The sequence below is a fragment of the Channa argus genome, chromosome 19 (assembly GCF_033026475.1).
Source record: "Channa argus isolate prfri chromosome 19, Channa argus male v1.0, whole genome shotgun sequence".
In the NCBI taxonomy this organism is placed as follows: Eukaryota; Metazoa; Chordata; class Actinopteri; order Anabantiformes; family Channidae; genus Channa; species Channa argus.
In genome coordinates, this window is record NC_090215.1 from 11,288,425 (window position 1) to 11,313,403 (window position 24,979).

Genomic DNA, 24,979 nt, shown 5'->3' on the forward strand with positions numbered 1-24,979 from the left:
GTTGTATTGCACTGCTAAGAACTGTGTGCTGCAGTTATTTGGGCCACCCCATGTGTGTCAGAAATTGAAATGCAGTCGACCAGTGTTGTAAAAACAAAATCTTTTTTTTTTTTTTTTTTTTTTTTTAAGATTTGACTCATATTTGTGGTAATTCTTCAGCTCAACAAGTGTCTTTGTTTAAGATAGTTTTGTGAAAAACTAAACTAAAAATGGCCTGATGGTACAAAGCCAGCTGTATATAATGTAGCCTTGTGTTTGCTCAGTCCAGCTGTTTACAGTTGGGGGGCAGAGAGCAGTTAAGTCTTTAGCACAGATAAAAATGCTGCTCTCCCATATCACTAAGAAAGTAGCTTCAGTAGCAACATGTGTATGGTTTCCTGTACTGTGTATAAACATAATATTTATAAGATCACCTTTTTTTTATCTGCTTAAAGGTTATGATAAGAGGAGATATCATAAGAGGAGTTGTTATAGTAGCATTTGTCTTAAAACATCAGCCAGTAAGCATGAAGTGAATATGAGGTGGCCTAGATTTAATGGAATGTGTTTTTATCCCATGGTCACTGATATATCCTAATGTTTTCTCATCCTTCAGACAAAGGCTCTTAGAGCAAGTTTTATAGTGTTTACATGTTTGTGTCAGTGTAAATTTGTGAAGCAGCAAAGCCTAACTGATTCATCTGTTTCTCGTTTTCACACTTTCCACTTTTTTTCTCTCTGTACTCTTTAGTCGTCAGAGCTGGATGACATTCTGAACGACCTGCAGAATGCTCAGCCACAGCTCTTCTGTGATTCAAGGCCTGTTTCATTACCCAGTCCGATGGACAAACAGACTATTATAAATGATATCCTGCAGATGTCCGAGACCAATCCTACCATGGCAGCACAGCAGCAACACAGGGGCATGGGGGCTGGCAATGGCCCAACAAGTGAGTCCCATAATTGCCTGGGGGAAAAGTGCACACAGGGGTTTCCTTCTTGTACTGCAAAACATTATATTAAAACTTGAATGTGTTCCATCGCAAGATCATAAAATCATGAATTTGAAATCTATGAAACTGACTTATTTAATTTTTTTTCCACTGTTAAATGTTTGGCCATTTGTTCCTGTCCTCAGACTTTGGAGGTGTCCGACCAGGTCAGCCAGGCAGGGGTTTGCCAGCGAGGAGTGTGTCTTTGGATATGAATGTGTCCCCCCAGCAGCCCTCATTACAGTACCCTATAAGGGCAATTAGTCCATACACACTTATGCAGCAACAACAGCAGCAAGGCATGGTGGGAAATCACGGCATGATGGCTAACCAGGCCGGTATGGCCAGCACAAGTATGGGTGACATTAAAACTTTTTGCAATGATGATTTATAATGTTACCGTGTGGTACAGCCTAGTTAAATACTGATTCATGTCACTTCCTGTGACAGGAAATAGTCGCCCGCACTGGCACAAAGCTTACTGTCACTCCCACATATTGCCAGTCCTTTAACAATTACCCAGTACCACAAAAATTGTATTTCCCCTTTTTCACAACATTGCATCATTCAGACAGAGGATGTCCCCAGAGGTCTGAACTGAGGCATTGCTCACCGTTTCTTGTCTCCCTGTGTGCCTTTGCTCTTCTAGGACTAATGGCTCCTGGCGGCCCACGGCCGGGCATACAGCAGCAGGAGGGGTGGGTGGGATCACCATCTGGCCCTGGGCAGCAAGGTGCCATGCAGGGTAGGTTGGGGCCTAACACTGCTCCCATGAGACCCAGCAGCCAACAAGGGCCCAGACAGATGCTCCCATCGCCAATGATGTCTAATGGTGAGAACACAGGGTTACACAAACAGAAGTTGCAAAGTGTTTTAAATGCAGAAAATAGATGCGTCAGCATAGATTTTATATTAAACAATTACAATAGATCGGTCATTTTAAGAGCCATGAGGCAATGTCAAAGAACTAGCCCTAATGAGGATCATGTGCTGCATTGACTAACTTCTGCTTCATCAGGGCCAATAAGTGAGCTCAAACACATTGCAAAGATGAGGGGCAACATACATGTTGCACAGGTTGGCATGGGGGATAAAATGAAAACAGAATGACCTGAGACTGCAGATATACACAATGTAAACAAAGTAGGGTTCCCCTACCACCAAGTTGTTAATACCATGGTCTCTTTTTATGCACTGATTCGCTGAGCTGAACAGCCAATATGAGTCATCTCATTCACTGATGGACTGACACACGCGTTGCCTGGAGTCAAAGTAGTGCCAACAAAGTCATCAACCCAAGGATGGCCTACAGCTGACAGTCGGCTTGGTGTGTCCCGGCCCTAACAATTACAAATGTTAATACAGAAACCAGATGTATGAACCATAAGTAAGAACTAACATAATTTGAGGTCAGTTTTACTGAACCAGCTGTGGCCTATGGACAACCTATAGTGCAGCAGGATTGATGAAGCCCAATAGGTTGTCAGGGAAAATAAAGCACATGAATGGAACACATATATTAAGTATCTGAACTGACAGTTTCTTGCTCGCCTTTTTTTCCCTCAGCAAAATTGCTTACTGGCTGTTTTTCGTCTGTTTTATTGTTTTTTTTTTTCACTATATAGCCCAACCTGACATGGATATTGGTTTGGTCAGCCATCACTTCTCCCAGCAACAAGCTCCACCCAACCAGACAGCTCCATGGCCGGACAGCCTGATGCCCATCGATCAGACAGCATTTGTAAACCAGAACAGGTAGGCAACTGTTGATTATTGTCATTTTTGTCCTTGATTTCTCTTCAGTTTCTTATGGTTTATACTGGTTGGACAAAGATTTTTTTTGGAGGGGGGAATTTAATATTTCTATCCTCTGCCAAGGCCAATGCACTCAGCACCCCAGGATGACTTGTGCAGTACTGGGCTCGGCTCTGGTGATGGTGGTGCAGTAGATGAGGGGGCCCTGTTGTCCCAGCTGTACACAGCGCTAAAAGATTTTGATGGTTTGGAAGAGATTGACCGTGCTCTCGGGATCCCAGCTCTGGTAGAACAGGTGAGATCTGTCATCCATTATCAATAATTGTCACAGATTAATAAATGTCACTTTTTGTTGGTCTAAATTGACTATTCCTGATCAGCTTTTACAGTTTTACATTCTTTGCCCGCTTGTTTCAGAGCCAATCACTAGAGCCAGAACAGTTCTCCCAGGACCCCTCAATGATGTTAGATCAGAAGCCCCCCATGTACACGCAGCAATTTGGTCATCCACCATCCCACATGGCTCAAAGGGGCTACCCTGGTGCCCCCATGCAAGAACCAAGCTTTCATCCCATGCCTGGCCAGATGGGTCCACGGCCTGGTTACCCCATGATGAGAATACAAGCACGTCCTGGACTAAGGCCCACTGGGGTCGTCCCCACGCAGCCTAACACACTACGACTGCAGCTCCAGCACCGGCTACAGTCACAGCAGGTACGTGTGCTTCTAGTCCGACCTCACTTTGCTGGTAGTGAGCTGCCATTTATCATGCTTTATATCTAGAATAGCAGGTTTCCATTACAGATGTGATTTTAGAGCCACCTGCTGGTTGGTAATGGTATTTTTCAGTTATATTCTTGAAACAGGATGTGGCTTGTTAGTTATCCCTTGCATCTGGTAGCAACCACATTTTGTCCTGTGTATGCTAGCAGTCTCCTTACAGTTGAGCCTAGCAAAAGCTCTGTCTGTAAGTAATGTCTACTGATTGTTTATTATAAACATTTGATTAAGGTCAGGCAAATGTAAGGACAAACTTTCCTTTCAATTCCCTATGTTAAAATCTCTATTCTAGCTGTAAAACGCCTCCAGATGACATCACTTGGAGGAACCTTTAATTTAAATTTTGTTGCTAAATCTTGTCGCTCACACAATGGAGTTTGTAATCATGGTCAACCTGTTGTTCCAGAGCTCCTCCAGATGAAATCATCTGAACTCTTAATGATGAAAAACTCCTCCGGGTGATGTCATCTGGAGGAGTTTGTCAGCCTATGCAGAGAAATATTTAAAAATACAGAAGTAAGAGAGAAGTTTAAAAGCATTAAAGTACATTTACACCCAAAGCCATAGAAGGCAAGTTTAAAATCAGTTAGTTTCCCTTTAACTAGCTGTCTAGTATTGCTCAGCTACACATTACAAAGGCAGCATAGGTGTGGGCGTCCCCCAACAGCCCATTTCCCACTCCCCAACCGCGCAGTGCCGGTTCCATTCCCGGTAGAAATTGGGGAGGGTTGCGTCAGGAGAGCATCCGGCATAAAAACTGTGCCAAATCAACATGCGGACAAATGATCCACTGTGGTGACCCTGAACGGACGGGATAAGCCAAATGGACATTAAATTTTAAAAAATCGTGATACCCACCAGTGATTGTTCACTGTTACACTGATGTAACCACACCACAGCGGCAGTGTGATTGAAAACACAGATAGTTGTTGTGCAATTATCCTTGAAGTCGACATTATGGCAGGTCTCTGTACATAAAAGGAACAATTTGGACATTTAGGTCTACCTGCCATTAATGTGTGCCCTTTAATTGCTATGTGATGTAGGACACTTGCTATATTCTTATCTTAACTATCTTATTACTGTCTTAAACTCTATTCTTTACTAGCTGTGAGAATGTAGTATTTTTTTTTTAAATACTACATAGTTTTTAGACTGGATGCCCTTCCTGACGCAACCCTCCCCAAATTATAATTATTATTATTATTATTATTATTATTATTATTATTATTATTATTATTATTATTATAGCTTTATTTATAAAGCACTTATCAAATAAAGTACAAATATATAGATTATATAGATATAATATACTATTTATACTAAAACAAGAATCTCACATCTCAGGAAATGCAAATCTATAAAAATGCGTTTTCAGACGGGACTTAAAAGATGACACTGAGTCAGAGAGCCTGATTTACTCAGGCAGGTTATTCCACAGTTCTGGAGCCATGATGGAAAATGTTCTTTCCCCCTTGGGTTTTAACCGGGAAGTTGGAACAGACAACAATCCACTATCTGATGATCTTAAGTCTCGTAATGGCACATATGGCATTAAAATTGGAATTAAAATTTATCCTAAGATGAACAGGGAAACAATGTAGAGATGCAAGACAAGGTGTAATGTGGCTGAACTTCCCGGTTCTATTCAGGAGCCGTGCTGCAGAGTTCTGAACAACTTGTAGGCGTTTCAAGTTTTTTTGGTGAAGTGGGGAAAATAGCCTATTGCAATAATCTAGATGAGAGGAGATAAAAGCATGAATAATAGTCTCAGCATCATTAAAATTTAACATAGGCCTGATTTTTACAATGCTCCTAAGATGATAAAAGCAGGACTGAACTAGTTAAGAGATGTGATGCTCAAAAATCAAGTTCCAGTCAAATAAAACCCCAAGGTTTCTGGCAACTGGCTTAACGAATTTTGATATAGGCATTAAGGATGGGAGTATGTTACTGGAAATATTTTTAGGTCCAGTGAAATGAAATATTATGTATGCGTACCACTGACCCTGCGGTCCGTGGACGACTGCCTTTACCAACTGAGCTACAGCAGCTTTTTTTGTTTTTAACGACATAAAAATATGAAATTAGGGTTTTAGGGAAATCCTTTAATTAATTAGGAAAAGTTATTTGTCTTAACCTCTTCTTCTGTCTCTTGTCCTAGCAGAACCGTCAGCCATTGATGACTCAGATGAGTAGTGTGTCAAATGTGAACCTACCTCTAAGAGCCAATGCTCCAAACCAGGTAGGTCACCATTGCCATGACTTCATTTCTCAGATAACCTTAAGTAGTGTCGAGCTGTTGCTAGCGTGCAATATTGATTCTTATTGTCTGTCTTTTAGAGACAGTGGGTAGCTCTCCTGATATAGTTGCTAGCTATATGTAATGTATACTTGTGATATAATTTTTTTGTGTTAGTCTGTGCTTACACATTATTATCATTTCACTTCAAGGGAACTATCAATGCTCAAATGCTAGCACAGCGTCAGCGAGAGCTGTTGAGTAATCACCTGAGACAGAGACAGCAGCAGGTCCAGCAGGTCCAGCAGCAAAGGAGCATGGCCATGAGGGGTCCAGGCCTCAACCTGCCTCCTAACATGGCCACCGGAGGCATGACTAACCCCCGGATTCCCCAGGCCAACCCGCAGCAGTTCCCCTACCCACCCAGCTACGGTACCAGTACAGGCCTGGCTTCACCACCTCCCCCTACTAGCCCCTTCTCCTCCCCTCTTTCCCCAAGCCTGCCCTCTCTCCCTCCCAATCCTCAGCTCCACTTGCATGGCACCTCCTCTTCCTCCACCACCTCCTCCTCTTCACAGATGATGATGGGAAACACAAACATGATGGGCGGACAGTACGGGGCCGTACTCAGCCCCCAAATGCAGCACAGTGCCTTTCAGTTTCCTAACTCAGGTACTCCTCCCACACCCCAGCCCACCACACACTTCACCCCACAACCTTTTGTGTGTGTGTGCCATTGTGTCTTCTGTGTTGATGTGACTGTAGTTGCACAGCATCACATGCTTTTTAGCGGTGGCAGTTATCTGGTTTGTAACATAAGGCACTGATGACTGCATTAATCAGCTGCCACTAAATGATTTGAATCATACTGCATATTTTACCCTTCAGTTGTATAACAAGTAGTTGTTCATAAGCTCAAGGATGTACTCAACCGCTGCCCAAAATGGTGTCCTTGTAATACTCTCTCTCTCTCCACTAGAGGACACTAAAAGCCCAGTAATCAAAGCTGAGCTGAGGATACACACTGAAACTTGACTGTTAAGTTTGTGACCAAGCTGAGCTATAATCAGTACTGTTCTGTCACTCTCACACAATATGTTAATCTATTACAATTTAGATCTTGCTTTTCCTTGTCCCTTCATTCCTAAGACATCTCCTTATTCCCTTCCCATTCCTTGCTTTTCCACTGCTCATGTGCATGTAAATATTAACTGCCTGTCAGTAATAACAAATGCTAACTGCACTAGAATCTTTTTAGTCACGCTTGCTTATTGTGCCATTTTCTGTAAAGCTGTTTGTTGTTATGTGGCATATTTTGTACATGACAAGGAATGCAAACATTAACTACTCTCTTCCACCGAAAGCACTGTTTCAAAGTTGAGGGTTTGCACATCCAGTGTGGTTGACCTGTTCTGATACATCCAACACAGGTATGAGCCAACAGGGAGATGCAGGTTTTGGAGGTCCCGGCACACCACAGAGCCCCCTGCTTTCTCCGCGCATGGCCCACACACAGTCCCCAATGATGCAGCAAGGCCAAGCAAATACAGCTATTCAAGGTTCCCCGGACATGAACGGATGGCCACAGGGCAACATGGGAGGCAACAGGTAAAGATTTATTGAACAGATTCCAACATAAACTCTTGGCACCTCATTAGGACCTTAGATTTGTTATAAGCTTCAATATTTCTGATGCATTTTGTGGATTAATGTCCATGATTTCTTTTAGAAATCATAGGAACAAGGAAAAAGCTCATGCTATAGCTACAGCTTATTGACTGACTCCATGGCAACTTTATACATTATATTTTATCTTTACATCTCCATAGTGGTAGTTTAAAAACAAAAATGTAATTGTAGATTATACATAAACAAAAAAATATTCATGTTCAAATAGAATTTAATGTAAATATGGACTTTCCTTAGCATTTTATCTCATCCATAGCCAAATGTTTAATTTCACAGGTCAAACACACCTTTTTACTTTTCCTCCCCTTCTGTACAGTATGTTCTCACAGCAGCAGGCATCACCACAGTTCACCCAGCAGAATAACAACATGTTCAACGGCAATGGCATGAACCTCAACAATGTCTCTGTGGCCACCAACATGGGAACCAGCAACATGGGCCAGATGGCCGGACAGATGAGCGTTACATCCATGCCCTCTGGGCCCTCACATGGCTTGCCGTCCATGGGGCAGGAACAGGTAAACACTGCCAGACCAATACTGACACATAAGTGGGATTTAAGGTAGAAGATATTTCGACGTAGAAGGAACTATTAACCAAAGTTTAGCTCTAGAGAATTTCTTTGTTTTTTTTAAACTACAGGTTTTCAAGTGACCCAGTAAAATCCTTAACATTTGCTCCTTGTAGGAATACAATTGACTTTCAGAGTGTAAGACTTGGAGGTTAAAAAAATGGACCCCTCTATAGTTTTACATGGTAATCAGGGGACCAAGAAAAACTAAAAGCTTTATCTTTTTTCTCCCCACTCTCGGCTGCTTATGTATGTCTTGGTCTTATTGTAAGATCCTAAGTGTTTGCCTATACTTATTGAACAGCCGTGCTAGTGAATAATTTACTCAGTAGTTTACGTAACTCCTTTAGCCACAGTTGGTACTTGACTTGGACTTAGAGGACAATGATGTAATTAGCAGCAGGCACTTTAGAGCCAGACCATTTAGACAATATAGACGTGTATGATCTTCAAAGACTGGCCTGTCTGGACTGTGGACTGATCAGCTGGTTCGCCTACAATAAAAACATGAGTCCTTACCTCCAGATCTGTCAAACCTGAGCAATCTACACACATCTACAAGCAAAGCATAATTTGATTTAATCAGACTTTCACATGCACATAGACAATAGATGTCACTAAGTCATTGAATCTTGAGTAAATGTAAATCACCAGATCTGGTGATTTTCACTCATTTAGCGTCAACAGATTTAATTTGTCTTCCTTTTTCTCCCTAGTATAGTTAGCATGGTATGAGCCTTGAGCTGGTGTTGTTCATGAAGCTTTTAAACCCAATAAAAGGCCATAAATATTTAACCAAGGAACTGCTGTTTGATTGTCTGCACTTCTGACTGTTGTAACATACCAGTATATCTGTCACTTGATTTATCCTCCTTCCAGGATTATAGAAATATATCGGCACTTAGATAATTTCAATTATTTACTGTTTGCCCATTAGGGCTAATTTACTGACTGGTTTTAGGCTTGATGGTGTGTTCTTAGATGGTTTGTAATTGTTTTCTTCTTTGGCGCAAGTTCAAGTTAACCAGTCCACTGTACTGTGGCCACTGCAGATAGAATTTAGTTAATACTTACATTTGGTACTCCCCGCTTGGGAATAATGTTTTAGTACAGAGTCCCTGATAAACGCATGGAACGTTTTTTTTTATAATATGTCATTTCATTGCAGAAATACTGTTGACCCTCATGGAGTTCTCAGCCTGAACATCAGTGATCAGCTGGTGCGACAGGACTACGACAGCCCTTTAAAAATTGTACAAACAAGTAAACCCACCGATTGCCCCTTGATCCAGCCAGGCCGTGCCCACCTGTTTCCCCCAACCCAAGTTATCCGTCTCTCACGGACGGGCCTCTTCGGACGTCCCGGAGGAGACGACCCTCAAACAGACACAAGACGGTGAAGAGGGTTGGGGAAAGAAGGATCTCTGTCCAACATGCCTGACCCTCCCAGAGAAGAGCCTTGTGATGAGCCACTCTGTCTGCTGCATTCACCATAGTGTGACTTACTGTAGGCCTCCTGGTTGGGGGCACTGACCTAAGTGGGCAGCAGTGGGTGGGATTATTCGTTCTGATGAATGTATTCCTCTCAGTGGACAGCGGACATTTACAATCTCATCTCAAAAACAACGTACACTGTTTTGATTTTTATTGTTCCCCTTTTCTCCCACGTTCAATTCCCACGTATTTCCAAAATGGCAGCAAGGACTCCTATATTATGTTAAGAATAATTGAGGGAGCTCAAACATTTAGCCGGTTTTGCCTTTTTGCTGGTCTTTATTTTATTATTTTATTTTTAGGTGTTTTTTTGTTGTGAGGAAAAAAAATGTAGATTGAAGATATGGTTCAAAAACTGATCTTGAAAAACACTGCAGAAGAATGGTTTGAGTGAAATGGTGATTTGTATGGTTAGACTAATTTAGTCAAGAGGTTTATATAGTGTATTAAATTAAGTTTTATTTTTCTGTATAGATTCATTTAATTATTTTAGATGGTTCTTTATCCTGGTAGCAGCAAGAAAAAAGTGTGTGAAAGAGGCACTTTTTTATAATTTTAACAGTAATGCTTGTATTCTTTCTGAGAAGATTCTTCTATTAGCCTGAAAAATGGATTATGCTTTGGTCCTGTAGTTTCAGAAGAAGATGTCAAAATCAAATATCGTTTAAAAATAAATTACAGAGATTGTACATAACAATAAGTAAAACAATTCTTTCCTATTTATTTTATTCCTTAGGGTTTTGGTTCCCCCCTGTCTGGTCACAACTGCGCCTTTAAGCATAGCAGGTATTTCCCCTCCCTCCCCTCTCCCTATTTTTTTGGGTTTTGGTTATGGGAAGTTGAGTGGGAGCCTTCAAGTCCTGATGTTCTGGTACGACGCAGACAGGGGTGGAGTTGGGAGGTAGAGAGGAGTTGCAAGGGGGTGTGCTGTGTATACAATGTACAGATTATTGCTTGCTTCTCTGCCTTTAGCATAGAACACAAAAAATAGTAAAAAGAAAAAACAACAACAGGACAAATTCAACACAGCCATACAATAACTCAAAATAACTAAAGTGTGCTTTCTATGTTGTCTGGAGTGAAAAATGCTTCATACAAGCTGCTAGGTGCAAACTTTTCTGGTGTGATGTAAACAAGCAATAACAATTCCTTGAGAATCTCTTGGGTTTTCTTTCCTTTCTTTTTTTGTAAGTTTTGTACAGTTTCCTGAAAAAAGGGCACATTTTTGCTCCATGTTTGGATGCAGTATTAAACACAGTTTTTTATTGCAGTTTGTAACAAGAAAGTCTACATCCACACACAGCGTTCCTATTAAATTATGCAGCAATGGCAGAGGCAGGGAGAAGGAGGTAATTTGTGATGCCCCTGTTGACACACACACCCTCTCTGCCTCCAGCCGCTCTTCTATAGCAGAGGTCAGAGTTAAGACTACACGGTTCATGAGACCTCCTCTGACAGACACTTAGCCATATTTTATGACCTCAGGCAGTGAGTTTAACTTAAAAGTGTTCGGTAATGACATGCTATTCTTGTGCCCCTCAAGGGATTTAGTTTGAACTTCACAAGATGTAAAAGCAAGTCATCCTCTCTAACCTCAAAGGTACATTTTCCTCAAAAAAAGACAAATCTTTTTATATCACCTATTTTAACCCAGGACAGACTTGGAGCAAGCCAAATAAAATAAAAAAAACAACCTCATCTTTCAATTGGGTTTAAGAATTCTGCCAGCTTTTATTTTCTTAATGAGAGAAGACGTGTTGGTTAGCATGCGTTGAAGCCCACCGAAAACATGAAATTTATGATGTCACTCAACAGGGTCTAATGTACAGGTGGAAGGATAAATGGGAAATGAATCAATGTGAATGTATTGTCATCAAAAGCCTAAGGATGCAACTAATGGAATTTCTTGTCAACATGTTGACAACATGGTGTTTTGCACCATGCATTTCTCAGAATTTATGTACGCAGTTGCCCACTGTTGCTGCTGTTTTTTTTGTTTTTTGTTTTTTTTGGGGGGTTTGTTTGTTTGTTTTTGTTTTTTTTATTAAGTTCTATTATGAAAATTAAAGTAGTAGCAAGTCAACTTTGGGGCAATGGAAGTCTGCATTCATGTTGCGGTTGTCATCATTATTGCTGTTCTGCAGGTGTGCCGTACAGGAGATCACACTTTTTTGATAAACGCTGTTTTGATTGTAAAATGCAGTTGTGCAGAACAAGCCTTTTTGAGCCATTTTAAAGAATGATTCACAGCCCTTTGCAAATTTCCAAAGATTGTCACGATTTTGAAGACATAAAAGCCATGTGGTAGCAGTGCATTTTTTAAGCTTTATAATGAGGACAGGTATAAAACATTAATTTTGCCCCTTACAGAAATCCAGGCTTTGGACCCACTCAATGGAAATATTTTTCTCTTTAACTTATGCCCTTTTGTATTGTCTGCAAATTTCTTAGAGCTAAGATGCAACCTTGAAATGCTACAAACCCTAGCATAATGCCTTAGATTTTGTCTGTTCTTGTTCTTGTACATTACACCGCTGTCTGTACAAATTTGTATAATGACTTGTGTACAATATTGAATGGTTGGATCATTGTTCAGTTACTGGAGACTGTCACAGTTTAACTGTCCCACATTATTGCTCTCTATTCTGTGTTAGGTTGAAGACTCTTGTTTCATTTCCCCGCCCCACTGTTTGTATGGTAAAGATGTTACATATGGATATTGAAGCAATATGTAAAATATTCTATGAACTTTCTGAAGAAAGCTTACTTTTGGTTTCCCAAGATATTTTTTTCTGCATTCTTCACAGGAATCAAATTGTAGATCCACATCCACCTTTGTACCCCTAGTGTGTATGTGTGCGTGTGTTTGTGTGCGTGCGTGAGCGTTTTATGCAAGATTAGATATACAAGAGAAGTTAAAACCACAGTTATGCAAGTTGTGAACTCATATGGCTTCGCTGATGCTATTTGCCATGTAAATAAAGAATTCTGTTATTGCAATATTTAAGAGTGATTTTTCGTACATGAAAGTTAAGACACCATTGGTTTAAGCTTAAAAAAAGCATGTAAGGCCTTTTTTCATTGTATTTTGCAGCATATAAAATGCAACAAGAAGGCATTTATTTTGCTTTAAAAGAGGTAAAAACAACTAAAAGGGATCGCAATTCGTATGTTATGTAAAACAAACGCAATTTTTTTTATAAAATGTATCAAATTTTAAAATGCTGTCTATTGACTTTAAATATTTACTTATGTTCAAAAACGCACATTTCTTTAGTAATGTTTTTTTTTAAGTATTTGTAAAACGAAGAGCTTCAGATATGAATTCGCCTGCAGGATCCTTTGTTCGTTTATTCGATGTTTACCAAATGAGTAAAAACCCCATTTTTTTATTAGCTCGTCTATACAGAATTCTGCAATGAAATAAATCTCAATAATCATCAAATATATATTAAACGGCACAAAACGCAAACAACCATTATCTCAAAGCTCACTGACACAGCACCAGTGTGTGTGGTTTATACTGGACCAAAGTCATAGCAGAGATTTCAGTTTTACTCGTTTTTCAACGAATTTTGGTTCAGTTATACTCTGTATTTAGACACTGGTTCGATTTTTTTCTAATCAAACCAAGTCATAACAACGCCACAACCACAATAAACTCCACTGGGAGAAATCTTATCGTGTGTGTGTGTTGGAGTTTAGGGGAAGGGGGGGGGCTTGCCTTCATATGGAAATGGGGAACCTTTGCAGAGACATCAGGCTGATGTGGAGAAGTTAACAGTGTGGGTTGTCCCTGAGAAGACTTGTTCCTATGGGGCATTGAGATGCATGAGGTCGAGCTGACTCCTGGCCAATGGGAAGAAGGTGCTGGGAATCATCTTCAGCAGACCTGATGTATACAGTAGTTTAGGTGCCCTCAGATGACCGCATACAGACACACACACAGAGAAAGAGAGCTTCCTGCAGCACGTTTCCAGAGCTGCTGTTTGGTGGGAGATGTGTGTTTTTATATTGTTGTTTTTTTTACTGAAGCCTGCGGACATGACAGAGAGAGCCCCCATTTGATTTGTCTACATTATTCACTAAGGTAAGCTGATTTTCGACAAAGACAAATTCACTACAATAGTCCAATATTTTACTCCTTATTTTGTGGAACAGCTCGATTTGTCTATTTTGTATATTACTCTATTTAACTCTATTAATCTATTTAACTATGAAACATCCCTTTTTTTATTTCCCTCCTGTTAAATCCAGAACAAAGATTAGGAGTTGCTCTGCTGATGTCTTTTTTTTTTTCTTTTGGATTGACTGGATGGTAATTGTAAAGCCCATAAAACGCTTCATTAATGTTGACCCCGGCTCTGACTGACTCTTCTTTAATTAGTGTCATGACCCTGATTTGTCTGTGTTTACTGGATAATTGGTAAACGGTTCCTAAAAAACGCGCAGCCTCTTCCAAAAGGTCATTTCAATCTGATGAACGTTTGACGTGCGTCTGCAAAATCGGCTTCCCAACTTCAGTGCAGATTGTAGTCGTCATAGCTTTGTCCAATGCGTATCCGATATTTCATCTGAAGCAGTGGTCCATACACGTCTGGCTTTGTCAAAAAAGTTATATTTTTAATAAGAAAAAGTTGTATGTAAACCTTATTCATCAAAGTAAACCAAAAGCTTGTTTTACTGTTTGCGGTGTTTACCCCTCGGTTCCTTTAGTGATTTGCTGTTTGTTATTCGATTATTTCGCGTCCATTTAATCACGCAACTTTTACGCAAGAGCTATATTAGCAAAGCTTAAATGAATAAAATGACCATAACTTTTTGATGTCACGCTCCTTTGTTTAGTTTTCTTGCATTGAACTTTGATAACTCACCCTCACCTCTTCTCCCACCCCCTCTGTCCTCTCTCTCTTTCCATTCACTGAAGGACGCACCATCATCTCCACTCGAACCTTCACTTCACCTGCACGCTGCCATGTCCGTGTCCCTGTCCAGCATCCCTATAGTGCTAAAGGACAAGAGCTACCAAGCCAGGATGCTGAAGGGCAGTCCCGCACGGGGTTTCTATCCTCCTCCTCTCCCAGGCCCCCATCACTACATGGACTTCTTCCCACGGACGCACAACCTCCTCCATCCACTCAAGTCCCTCGGTCGTCTTGTCTCGGACAGTGAAGCATCCTTACCGCTCAACCTGCACAGCGGAGCCCCTCCGTTCCTCGGTCAGGGTGGCCACCACGCCTCCGTTGTGCACGAACACGTGTTGAACGCCCCCGGTATCCCATATCTGAGCCAGATGTTGCCTGGACACCCTCTATACTCCAAACCGGAGGAACTGGCGGCTGTAGTGACGGAGCACGCCGCCGGTCCAATGTCTTCCGACTTCTGCAGCCCGTCGAGTGAGCGGTCCTCCTCGGCCACCTCGCCACCCAAGGAGAGTTTATTTCGCCTCCGGGTCACAGAGCTGTCACCAGAAAAATCTCGCACCTCTTATAATTTTAGCGAGGACGACTTGTACATGGTGCTGTACGGGTACTCGGGTGGCCAGGAGCGCAGCGTGGGTCATGCCATATCAGGAGTGGCCCTGCCCGAAAAATCAGGTATAACTTTCTATGATATATTAAAGAAATTACTATATTTCAATGCGCGCGAATTTACACTATAAACACTGCAAAATATGTTTACTCAAACTTGTATTTTCAACTGTTCAGTCCTTTTCATTTGAATTCTTAATATGTACAGTTGCTACTTCCTTGGGGAAAACATCCTGCTTACTTTATTTTAATTACAATAAATAATATTGATAAAACATGAATTATAGGCTCATAACAATTTCAGAAGTTGCAATCATAAAAGTTGACCAAATATCTAATCAGCTATTTAGTTAGTACAGCTAATTAAATTGTTAGATAGATGTTAGAAGTTCACTTGTTTGCTCTCTAGGATGTGTTTTATCAGGCTAAAACTTCTCCATAATTTTTTTCTTTTTCTTTAATAAAAAAATACACAATGGGAGCTATTGAATGCTTGTTCAGACATATGAGTTCTCAAGCTTTTTTGGATCAGAAATACATCAAAGATCAAGAAGAAAGGTCTGCACTGCAGGTTTCTGCACTCTCTTCTTCCTCGTTTTCTCATTTGTGTTCGTTTTGCCTTCAGTTTCTGACTCTCAGATTTCCCCGTTGGACAAAGAGGCACTTGAACTTCCAGAGGGTAAGCTTGTTTCCACGGCGAACCTATTCAGATGCACTTTAAAGGGTTGAAGTTTGACTCACTTTTGACTGTTTGTTGCAGGGCTGATCGTCCTCCAGGCAACATGGGGAAATGTGTTACACTGTGGGGTCTTCACAGACAAAAGCAACATCCCCAAAGGGATGCGCTTTGGACCTTTCCAAGGAAAACTGGTCAATACCAGCGAGATTAAAACATATGATGACAACACCTTGATGTGGGAGGTAACGCATTACATTTTTGCCTATATTCACAAATAACTGGTTGTTTTCAGTCCCATCTTATTCATCAACACTCTCTTTCCTCCTTCAGGTGTTTGAGAACGGCCGCTTGAGTCACTTTGTGGATGGTAGAGGTGGATCGGGAAACTGGATGTCTTTAGTGAAGTGTGCTCGTTTCCCCGAAGAGCAGAACTTGATTGCTGTGCAGATCCAGGGTCAGATCTTCTATGAGGCCTGCAAAGAGATCAGGCCGAGTCAAGAGCTGCTGGTGTGGTATGGAGACTGCTACATGCAGTTCCTCGGCATCCCACTTACCCTAAAAGAACCTCTAGAGGAAGGCAACGAGGTTCCTCCCACTGAAGGTCAGAAATTAATCTCGTGTTGCTTTAATCTACTCCTGCTCGCTTTGCCACCACCATATTAAACATCTAGCTCTCTGTTTTCCATAGATGCTGGTGAAGGGTTCAAATGTGACAGATGTGGGAAGGTATTTGCATACAAATACTACAGAGACAAACATCTGAAGTACACACGCTGTGTGGATCAGGGTGACAGAAAGTTCCCTTGTCACCTCTGCAACAGATCTTTTGAAAAAAGAGACAGATTAAGGATCCACATCTTACACGTTCATGAGAAACACAGGCCGCACAAGGTGCGTATTCACCCTGCTGCAAGTCATAATGTCACTGCATCATGAGTTGGGTTGATAGGTGCAGGCAAAAATGCAAAGGTTTGTGTGGTGCTGAAAGAACAGTTCCCCACAATGACACATGGATCCAGAGGCTTCACATTGTTATTGGGAAAATTACTGTTCACAAGATCACAAGTAAATAACATGAAGAAAATGGAGTGGTTAATGGTTAACGACTAGAAACCCACATTTTTCATTTGTTCTTCAATTTACCTGTCTGAAAAATGTGTACAATGTCCTAAATGTGGACCTAGACGACTTATTTTTTAATTTACAACTTAAAATGACTAAATTACTCATACTAATTGTATTCGTCTAATTTACAGTGTTCAGTCTGTGGAAAGAGTTTTTCGCAGTCGTCAAGTCTCAACAAACACATGCGTGTGCACTCTGGAGAAAGGCCATACAAGTGTGTTTACTGTAATAAGGTAAGAGCAATCCAAAGCATTCCCGCATCGTTAACCTTCAGCTAAATAATGTGTAAAGCACAAATTCATTCAGCTTATAAAATGCGCATTGAAGCTAATTAGTCTTAGGCACAGCTCAGATATTTAGGAAAATGTGAGTTTGGCTTGTTACACTGTTTTTAAAAATGTTACATTGTTGATAAGGAACAGAAAACGGGACATGCAGCTGCTGAATTTGTCCTATAAACACAGAGCTACAAAGAAATGTCATTATTCAGGAAACAAAATAAGGACAAACGTCTCTGTAAGTGCGGGGTCTTTCTCTTCCTCCTTTCATGCTGAATTTGGCCCGAGCCCCTCATCATTGTCCCTGTGGCCCGGCACGCTCCGCGGACACTTACACGCTAATTATGGCCAGATGTACACCCACCCTTTTGTCTGCCCAGATTATACTTTGAATTTACAGCCCTGGAAGGAGCGGAACTTTTTGTTGTTGTTGTTCTTTTTGTCTCATTGTCCTCCCCTGAGAAGACTGGTTAATCCCGACGCCCATTTCTCCCTGTGAAGCGGTGTTTAACGCGTCATGACGACAAACAGAGTGGTGGTTCCGTAAAATAATCACGGAACACGTCACGTTAAAACGTAACGCAAATTCTAAATTGTAGGCCTGTATTTTTTTTTTTTTTACTAATTGATTTACATTTTTATTCTGCTAATTATAGGCCTATCTATTTGTCGGAAGAGGTCCATATTGATTCAAACCCTGCTTTGCTGTCTGCCTCTGACATTTAAAAAATACTTGGGTTATTTATTTGACAAGAACAGAAAATTAAAATGCTCACCGTGTTTTCACATTCTTCTCTGCCAGGCCTTCACTGCCTCCAGTATTCTGCGGACACATATCCGCCAGCACTCGGGAGAGCGGCCCTTCAAGTGCAAACACTGCGGGAAGGCCTTTGCATCCCACGCCGCCCACGACAGCCACGTCCGGCGGACTCACGCCGGAGACAAGTCGTTCCCTTGCGACCTGTGCGGAGCTTCTTTCCATGACGAGCAGGAACTTAAGTACCACATTAAAAGCCACACGAGTAAGACATTGTTTAAGTAGGAGCAGAGATGGAGCCTTTTGTGAAATTTGGCGTTAAAGGCAGATTCGTGGGGGGTTAGTGATAAAAATTCTGCGACAAATGTAACTTAATAATTTAAATGCTGTGGTAAAATGTTTAAATGTAAATAATTCCATGTTGGTTTATTTGTGTTTAATTTACAAGCTTTTTTTAATTCTTAAATAAATATTGGATCATGGACAAGGAAAATATTGACTTGTTTTCCCATTGAGATTTAATAAACTCAATTTTCTTTCTCTGCAGAAAGTCAAAACTTGGAATCCACTGTCCTTCCAACTTCTCCAGAGACTGGATCACAGGAGGACTCCGTCTTTCCAGTGAAGGACAAGCCTAAAATACACAAAAATGCTGCACAAAACTTTCCTTACGTCGGGTTAACAGTTTTGAATCAGGAATATCGGCCCTGGAACTAATTTATAGGAGCTAAACTAAACTCACTGCATCCTGAGGAAACGAGCAATTTCAATCGTGTGTAGCTTAATGTTTTAAAGGATTTTACATCTATGACTTTAAAACTGGAACATTTATATGAGACGAATTCATTCTGTCTTTTGTTCTTTAAGTAAATGCTACTTAAGGAAAATCGTTATTTAATAACACGTATAAATAGGCTTAATATAATTTTAATTGTTGGCAAAATGTGTCTTAATCTGTTTTGTTATCTGTAATATGTTGTGTGTTATTTTGTGGCTTAAAGCTTTTGTGGCAGTGGCTTTGTGAACCCAATGTGAATGCGTATTTATCTACACAAACGATTATTCTTATCCTTATTATTATGCTTTTTTATCACTGTAGATTTGAACTTATTTGTGTCTAAAGTAAATATTATACTATCTATTAATTTATGATGTATGATAATATTTTTCACTGTAATGTAAGACTGCAGAAGCAAACTAAAGTGCCCTCGTTTGTTCTCTATGAGCGTTCGCTTTTTCATGAAAAACCCATTTTTTAAAATCAGTGCATGAAAACAAGATTGCTGGTCTTGGTCAATGATTGTAATTACAGACGAGAAAACATGGATTTAAAAGTATTTCTTGGACTTGAATGGGTAGATTTTTAATAAAATATTTTATTTGTCTGAAAGAAAGACTTCTGATTTTGTCAGATATGTGATCATTTTAAAAGTAAGAGGAAACAAAATAAGACAAGAGTTGCACCACAGCAGTCATACAAACATATATCAATTATATATAAATAATCTGGTTGTGTCATTTCTCTGACATAATAGTATCCAGTTGTCTAATTAAAACATATTCACATAATGCACCATGGATGTGGGTAACAGTTTGTAGAAAGTAGCAAGACTGTGTATGTGTTTGTATTTAGGAAGTGCTGGAGTCTATTTTTCACATGTGCATTACTCCAGTTGTGCATCAGTCAGTGCATTTTGTTTTCTTTAGCCATGTGATAAATTGTCTGCACGCTCACAGTAAAAATGAACAAACCCCTCTGGACCAAATGAATGGCAATAGAGTGCAGCGGTAAGGTGGTCTATTGCTCCACACACAAAGGAGCTCGTCCTGACTGACATCTGCCCTCATACTGTCACCAACTGGCCCACATGTGTTCTCCTAAGAAGAGATTAGATACGATCAGATAGAGAGAAACACACTCACATACATAACATATATATGTATACATAACAATTCAACTTTATTTCAATTCAATTCAACTTTATTTATATAGTGCCGATTCACAACAAAGTCATCTCAAGGCACTTTACAGAATAAAGTCAATACATACATACATACATACACACACACACACACACACACACACACACACATACATACATACATATATGAAAAACAAGCATAGCCTACATAGACAATAGATTCCACTGAACCTACTGAGATAGAGAAAGGCACCAACTAACACCATGGTGGTAGCTGCCTAGGGGTTAGACAAATTACACAGTGTCCAGTCTTTGTCTTCCTGCTCTGTCATGTCACCTTTAACCTCTGGGTCACCATAGTTCACACTGGCAGCGTGAAGTCAGACATAACACTGCAACTGTGCTTAATGTGTGTGACACTGAATCAAAGTATTAAGAAATACAATCACAAAAAGGACGAGCTGCAAGAAAACAAGTTGCTATATAAGAAAAACAGATGTTCTGCCTCCATGATGTGCCCTGATGGAGATAAACTTTTTGCTTTTCCTGAATATCTTACAGAGCTTTCGTCAAAGACAGAAGCAGTGAAGTCAGTCCCACTCAGGCGCTCTGTTTATTTTGTATAACGCATGGACAGCAGCCTTTGGGGTCAGGGGTCACCTCTTCACTGAATGTTTAACAGCCTCCCTCTCGCTTCAAATAGCCAAAATATGGATACTTGAACAAGTGTAGATCAACCTTCATTGGAGCTGCCCCTCCCATGTATACAACCCCGGAGCCTCCATGAAGGGACCTACTGTGAAAAGAGAGGATACTCCCCTTTGTGGCCTTCCAGGAGCAATGGGGTGGAGGAGACAAAGGGACAAAGGACAAAAAGCGAGACAGAAGGAGAAAAAGGAGAATGAGCTGCCAGAGCTAAAATACTGACATTGTTAGCGAGCCGTGCTAAAAGACTGATTTTACTAGCACCTCCCTGATTGGCTTACTGAGGACTCAAGGCTTAGGCGTGGAAGAATTTTTATCTGGGTCATTTATATGGATTGATTTCACACTTAACCTCCTGGCAAGTTAACAGGGCCTCTTGAGAGCCATCCATCAGATTTATCTTTATATTAATGCCATATTAATGATAGGATCAAGGCAGTTTTATAGATCACATTTGCTGAAGTTAATTCCCTCTGAGGTTGCACCAAGATGCCATCACTTTCTCCAAAATAATGTCTGATGCTTTATAACACTCAGCTCCATCTCATAAATGTAGCCACAGCTGCATTCAGTGTTGTGATTAATTTATAATGTCTATTGATATAAAGTAGAGGTAAATGGGATATTCTCAGATTTGGGGCCACCTGTGAGCATATAAAGTGGATTTTTGCATACAGATGATGGAATTTAATTAAGTGTTTCTTCTCTTTACTTCTCTTCCCTTCTCTCCTCTCCTCTCTTCTCCTCTTCCTCTTTCTGCTGTAGGGGAGCTGAGTGGTCAAAGGCTCTGATGTATTAGCTTCTATTGATTGGCTAATAGCTGTCAGTGGAGTGTGTGTGTCTTCATGTGTGTGTGTGTGTGTGTGTGTGTGTGTCTGTGTGTGTTTCAGTCTGGCTGATGTTGAAGTTAGCCCCTGATTCAAACAGACCTCAGTCTCTCAGCTGAGTGGACTCATAAACTAAAACCACACAGGCTCTCTGTCCATCTGTGCACCTCACCATCAACCACAAGAAAACTCACTGATAACGAAGATGAGCTTTGAAACCTGTTACTTTTTTGTATTTGCTCTTCATCTTATAGTGAATGTGACATCTGCCACCTTTTTATACCATCCAGAAAGATACTTGTTTAAGGGAATTAGCTTTCATCTGACATCCTGAGCGTGAATTCACACTCTTCTTGTGTTATCTTCATGTCTCTGACATGTTTTATGTCTCTGTACTGCAAATCATCCCAACTTTTAGTGTCTTCATGAATTTAGAAAGATGGCCTAGATAAAATTAATTGGGGCTACTGCATTTTATAGTGTTTAGAGAGGTTTCCTGGCCTTGCCCAGTGCAACTTTTTTTGTCACGTCAGAAATGATCTTCTCCAAACAATAGCAAAGATTGTAATCCAACTTCCTGGTATACTTTAATGATTTATGTCCAAATTTCTATTTTCGTGTTACCCTGACTGATCCCTTACTGTTTGTATTTTTGTTATCTCTGTGCTCTGATTGGTCTCTGTTTTTCAAATTTGCTATTTTAATTAAGAGAAACTATGCTGGTCAGGCAGTCGTCCATGGACCACAGGGTCAGTGGTTCGATCCCCGGCCCTGGCTATATGTCGAAGTGTCTTACACAAGACACGCAACCCCTAACAGCCCATTCCCATCCCCAGCTGTGCAGTGCCGGTCCAAGCCCGGTAAAAACTGGGGAGGGCTGCGTCAGGAAGGGCATCCGGCATAAAAACGGTGCCAAATCAACATGCGGACAATGATCCGCTGTGTCGACCCTGAACTCACAGGATAAGCCGATAGGACAAAACAATATATTCAATTTTTTTTTATTTAGGTTGGGAACTGAACTGATTCATTAAAATATTTCATTTAGGATTTACTGTCACTTTAGTGGGCATCAGTGATAATAGATACAGGTGGTTTTAGAAGAATGATACTAATAGCATGTTTAATTCCTGTCTTTATTCAAATTGTTGTTTTGCCACAGTTGCATGTGATTGGGGTGTCTCATGCCTTAAAGAAATATTTAAAGTAATCTAAGTTTGAATAGAAGCACTGAACTGACCCCCACCCCTCACCTTTCCCAGTCAAGTGATGAGGTTGATCAGCTTGTGTCCTGCCATTCATGCCTCGGGTTGGAGCTGTTGTTCTCAGCCAGTGATTTCCACTGGGACAGTGGCCAGTACAGCAGGAGACACACAGGGCGGCTCACTGGCCTGCATGCTGCTGACTGGATGAAAGGCAGATCAAACACTGTCTGCAAAGCCTCTCCATATTGCTGCCCAAACACTGTGTGTGCATGTGTGTGTGTCTTCTAGGTGGGATTGATGCATGAGGCAGGCAGATGGCCTTATCCTTTTCTGTGGGGGTGGGTGTGAGGTTCCACTGTGATCCCATGGGACAACATATTTGGCCTACAGCCCTCCAACACACACACTCTACTTCATGACACCCAGGAAACCACTAAAACTACCTAATCACAAATTTACAGTATACCTGAGCTTAAATGTCTCCCGGGATCTGTTTATCTATGCACACATCTGTCTGTCATGCCTGTAAGAAATTAATGAAAACATTCTTTTCTCACTCCTGTTTGAACTATTTAACCACTGATGGACTGCAGAGCTCTTCTTTTAGCCCAATTCTTATGCAATTGTGCTGAAAGGAGTAAATCTGCTTGTAGGTTGACATCTGGCATTGTTATTCGGGATGTTAGAAAGTGTTATAGGGTGCTTCTCCCCATGCGTCATGCTTTACAATAGTTCTGGCTGTGCTACTTGTGTCTTTATGCACAAGACTATTGTGTGTATTCAACTATAATTCCTGGGGGTTATGAAGCTAGCAGTAGGGTAGCAAGAAGAGGAGCCACTGTTACAGTACTCCCTCCCTCCCTCCCTCCTTCTTGCACACACTTCTGTTTCTAAATCAACCCCTTTTCTCCCTCTTTGGCTTTGTGAGCATTTGTCTCTATAAATAGTTTAAATAAATAACGTCCTAGTTCATATACAAATAGTGTGCATGTTTTTTCTGTGAATATCTACCATGTTGCCTTATGGTGTTGGCTGTTCCCGTTGTTCTAGTCTTTATTTTGATTTTTCTTTTCAAAAGATTGTTTCTCTTGGTGGGGTGCTGTGATGTTGAAAGGCAATGGGATGTCTTAAACCGATACTTGAGGACAGTTGGACCACCTGCTGCAAGGGCACTAATGACCTAAGGAAACATGCATAATGGTACTTGCTACAACTAGTAATTCCACTCAAAAGGAAATTCTGCAAGTGTTTACAGGAAAGCTTTCAATATACAGTTTTCTACATATAAAATCCATTATAGTTTGGGTTTTCAGAGATGAGAGAGGCATCGAAATGTTAAAAAAGCAGACTGTGTATTTTTTATTAGTAAAAGAAAAGACTGCATGTATTATCCTTGAAGGAAGGATTTACAACATATGGACACTGTACTGAAGCCACGTGCGCATCCATGCACATATGAGCTGACCTCCCTGCTCCTAAAGATGTTTGCTGTTAGTCTAACTAATCCTAACTAAGCTGTCCATTTAGATGAACACTTAGAGGGCAGCACTGGTGGACGGCAGACCTGGCTCTGTCATATCAGGTCAAATAGAGATGTTTGCTTTTCTCCGCTACTGTCGGAGAGGAAGGGGAAAGGGGAGTGTAGTCATTTATATTAGGACAACACTTTAGAGAGGATCTCTATGTGCACCATACATCTGGTGATATGACAAGTGACAGTGAAGTGATTGAAGGTTTCTTCCCGCTGGAAGTGGATTAGCTAATAAGCACTCTTGTTTTTAACTCACCTCCCTTCTTCCCTTCAGCTCTTCTTCCTTGAAAACTGCCCAGTCATCAGCCGCACGGACCAGCTAACGATTGGTTCCCTCATGGACCATCAAGGAGAGCATCCACACAGTGTACTATAACCATCAAAACCACACCCTCATATATATGAACACATGCATGCCCATTGCTGTGCGACTACACAATGTAATGCACAGAGGGGGGCAGGGCAGGTCAGTTACATGGTCATCAAGAGCTGTCAGCCACCTTCATCATCACAGATACAAGGAAGGACAACTGTTTCATCACCAACCTTTCATCACCTCGCCCCTCTCTAATCACTCATGCTGCCGCTCTATTTGAAGTCGGATTTTGTGAAAAAACACCACAGTTGAAGGACTTTAATGTGCACGTGAGGCCGCAAAGGAAGGAGATTGGATGGTGCTTTCAAGTTTGACTCTCTGCAAAGGTGAAAATGTGTTTTTTTCCCATATAACCTGTGTTGTCTTGCAGGCAGTCTGACTCCCTGCACCTACCAGAAGGAAAAACCTTTCAGGCCCTATGTACAACCTTTCACAACTTTTATCCTGCTTTGCTGCTCCTTTTCCCCCTTACCTTTAAGAGAATCAGTTGGCTTAACAGGTTATAGAGTCCATATTTCTATCACAGCTACATTGCTATTGT

At 40.9% G+C, this 24,979-nt stretch overlaps 2 protein-coding genes across 7 annotated transcripts in view; both read left to right on the forward strand.

Moving 5' to 3' along the window:
- Positions 1-12,504, forward strand: part of ncoa2 (nuclear receptor coactivator 2) — a 54,820-nt gene extending 42,316 nt beyond the window's left edge. For 5 of the 6 annotated variants that reach the window (XM_067486666.1, XM_067486667.1, XM_067486670.1 and 2 more), the window contains 11 exons: positions 731-929; positions 1,118-1,324; positions 1,621-1,803; positions 2,597-2,726; positions 2,850-3,021; positions 3,144-3,440; positions 5,674-5,751; positions 5,961-6,420; positions 7,179-7,356; positions 7,754-7,955; positions 9,177-12,504. In XM_067486666.1, the coding sequence (XP_067342767.1) occupies positions 731-929; positions 1,118-1,324; positions 1,621-1,803; positions 2,597-2,726; positions 2,850-3,021; positions 3,144-3,440; positions 5,674-5,751; positions 5,961-6,420; positions 7,179-7,356; positions 7,754-7,955; positions 9,177-9,188 (2,118 nt within the window). In that variant the 3' untranslated portion in view covers positions 9,189-12,504. The remainder of the gene's footprint in view (positions 1-730; positions 930-1,117; positions 1,325-1,620; positions 1,804-2,596; positions 2,727-2,849; positions 3,022-3,143; positions 3,441-5,673; positions 5,752-5,960; positions 6,421-7,178; positions 7,357-7,753; positions 7,956-9,176) is intronic. The other variant, XM_067486671.1, reaches the window with a different exon arrangement.
- A 1,937-nt stretch (positions 12,505-14,441) lies between these two features.
- On the forward strand, positions 14,442-19,179 carry prdm14 (PR domain containing 14). Its single transcript, XM_067486672.1, has 8 exons — positions 14,442-15,099; positions 15,659-15,712; positions 15,794-15,954; positions 16,043-16,313; positions 16,401-16,603; positions 16,969-17,070; positions 17,918-18,137; positions 18,420-19,179. The coding sequence occupies exons 1-8, from the start codon at positions 14,478-14,480 to the stop codon at positions 18,587-18,589; spliced, it is 1,803 nt and encodes a 600-aa protein (XP_067342773.1). The 5' UTR covers positions 14,442-14,477; the 3' UTR covers positions 18,590-19,179.
- The last annotated feature ends 5,800 nt before the right edge of the window (positions 19,180-24,979 follow it).

What these genes read in the sequence shown, in the direction of transcription:
- prdm14 (XM_067486672.1), top strand. Translation starts at nt 14,478, where the DNA reads ATGTCCGTGTCCCTGTCCAGCATCCCTATAGTGCTAAAGGACAAGAGC. An exon ending in GGCACTTGAACTTCCAGAGG is followed by an intron (nt 15,713 to 15,793) that starts GTAAGCTTGTTT and finishes TGTTTGTTGCAG; the next exon opens with GGCTGATCGTCCTCCAGGCA. An exon ending in CGAGGTTCCTCCCACTGAAG is followed by an intron (nt 16,314 to 16,400) that starts GTCAGAAATTAA and finishes TGTTTTCCATAG; the next exon opens with ATGCTGGTGAAGGGTTCAAA.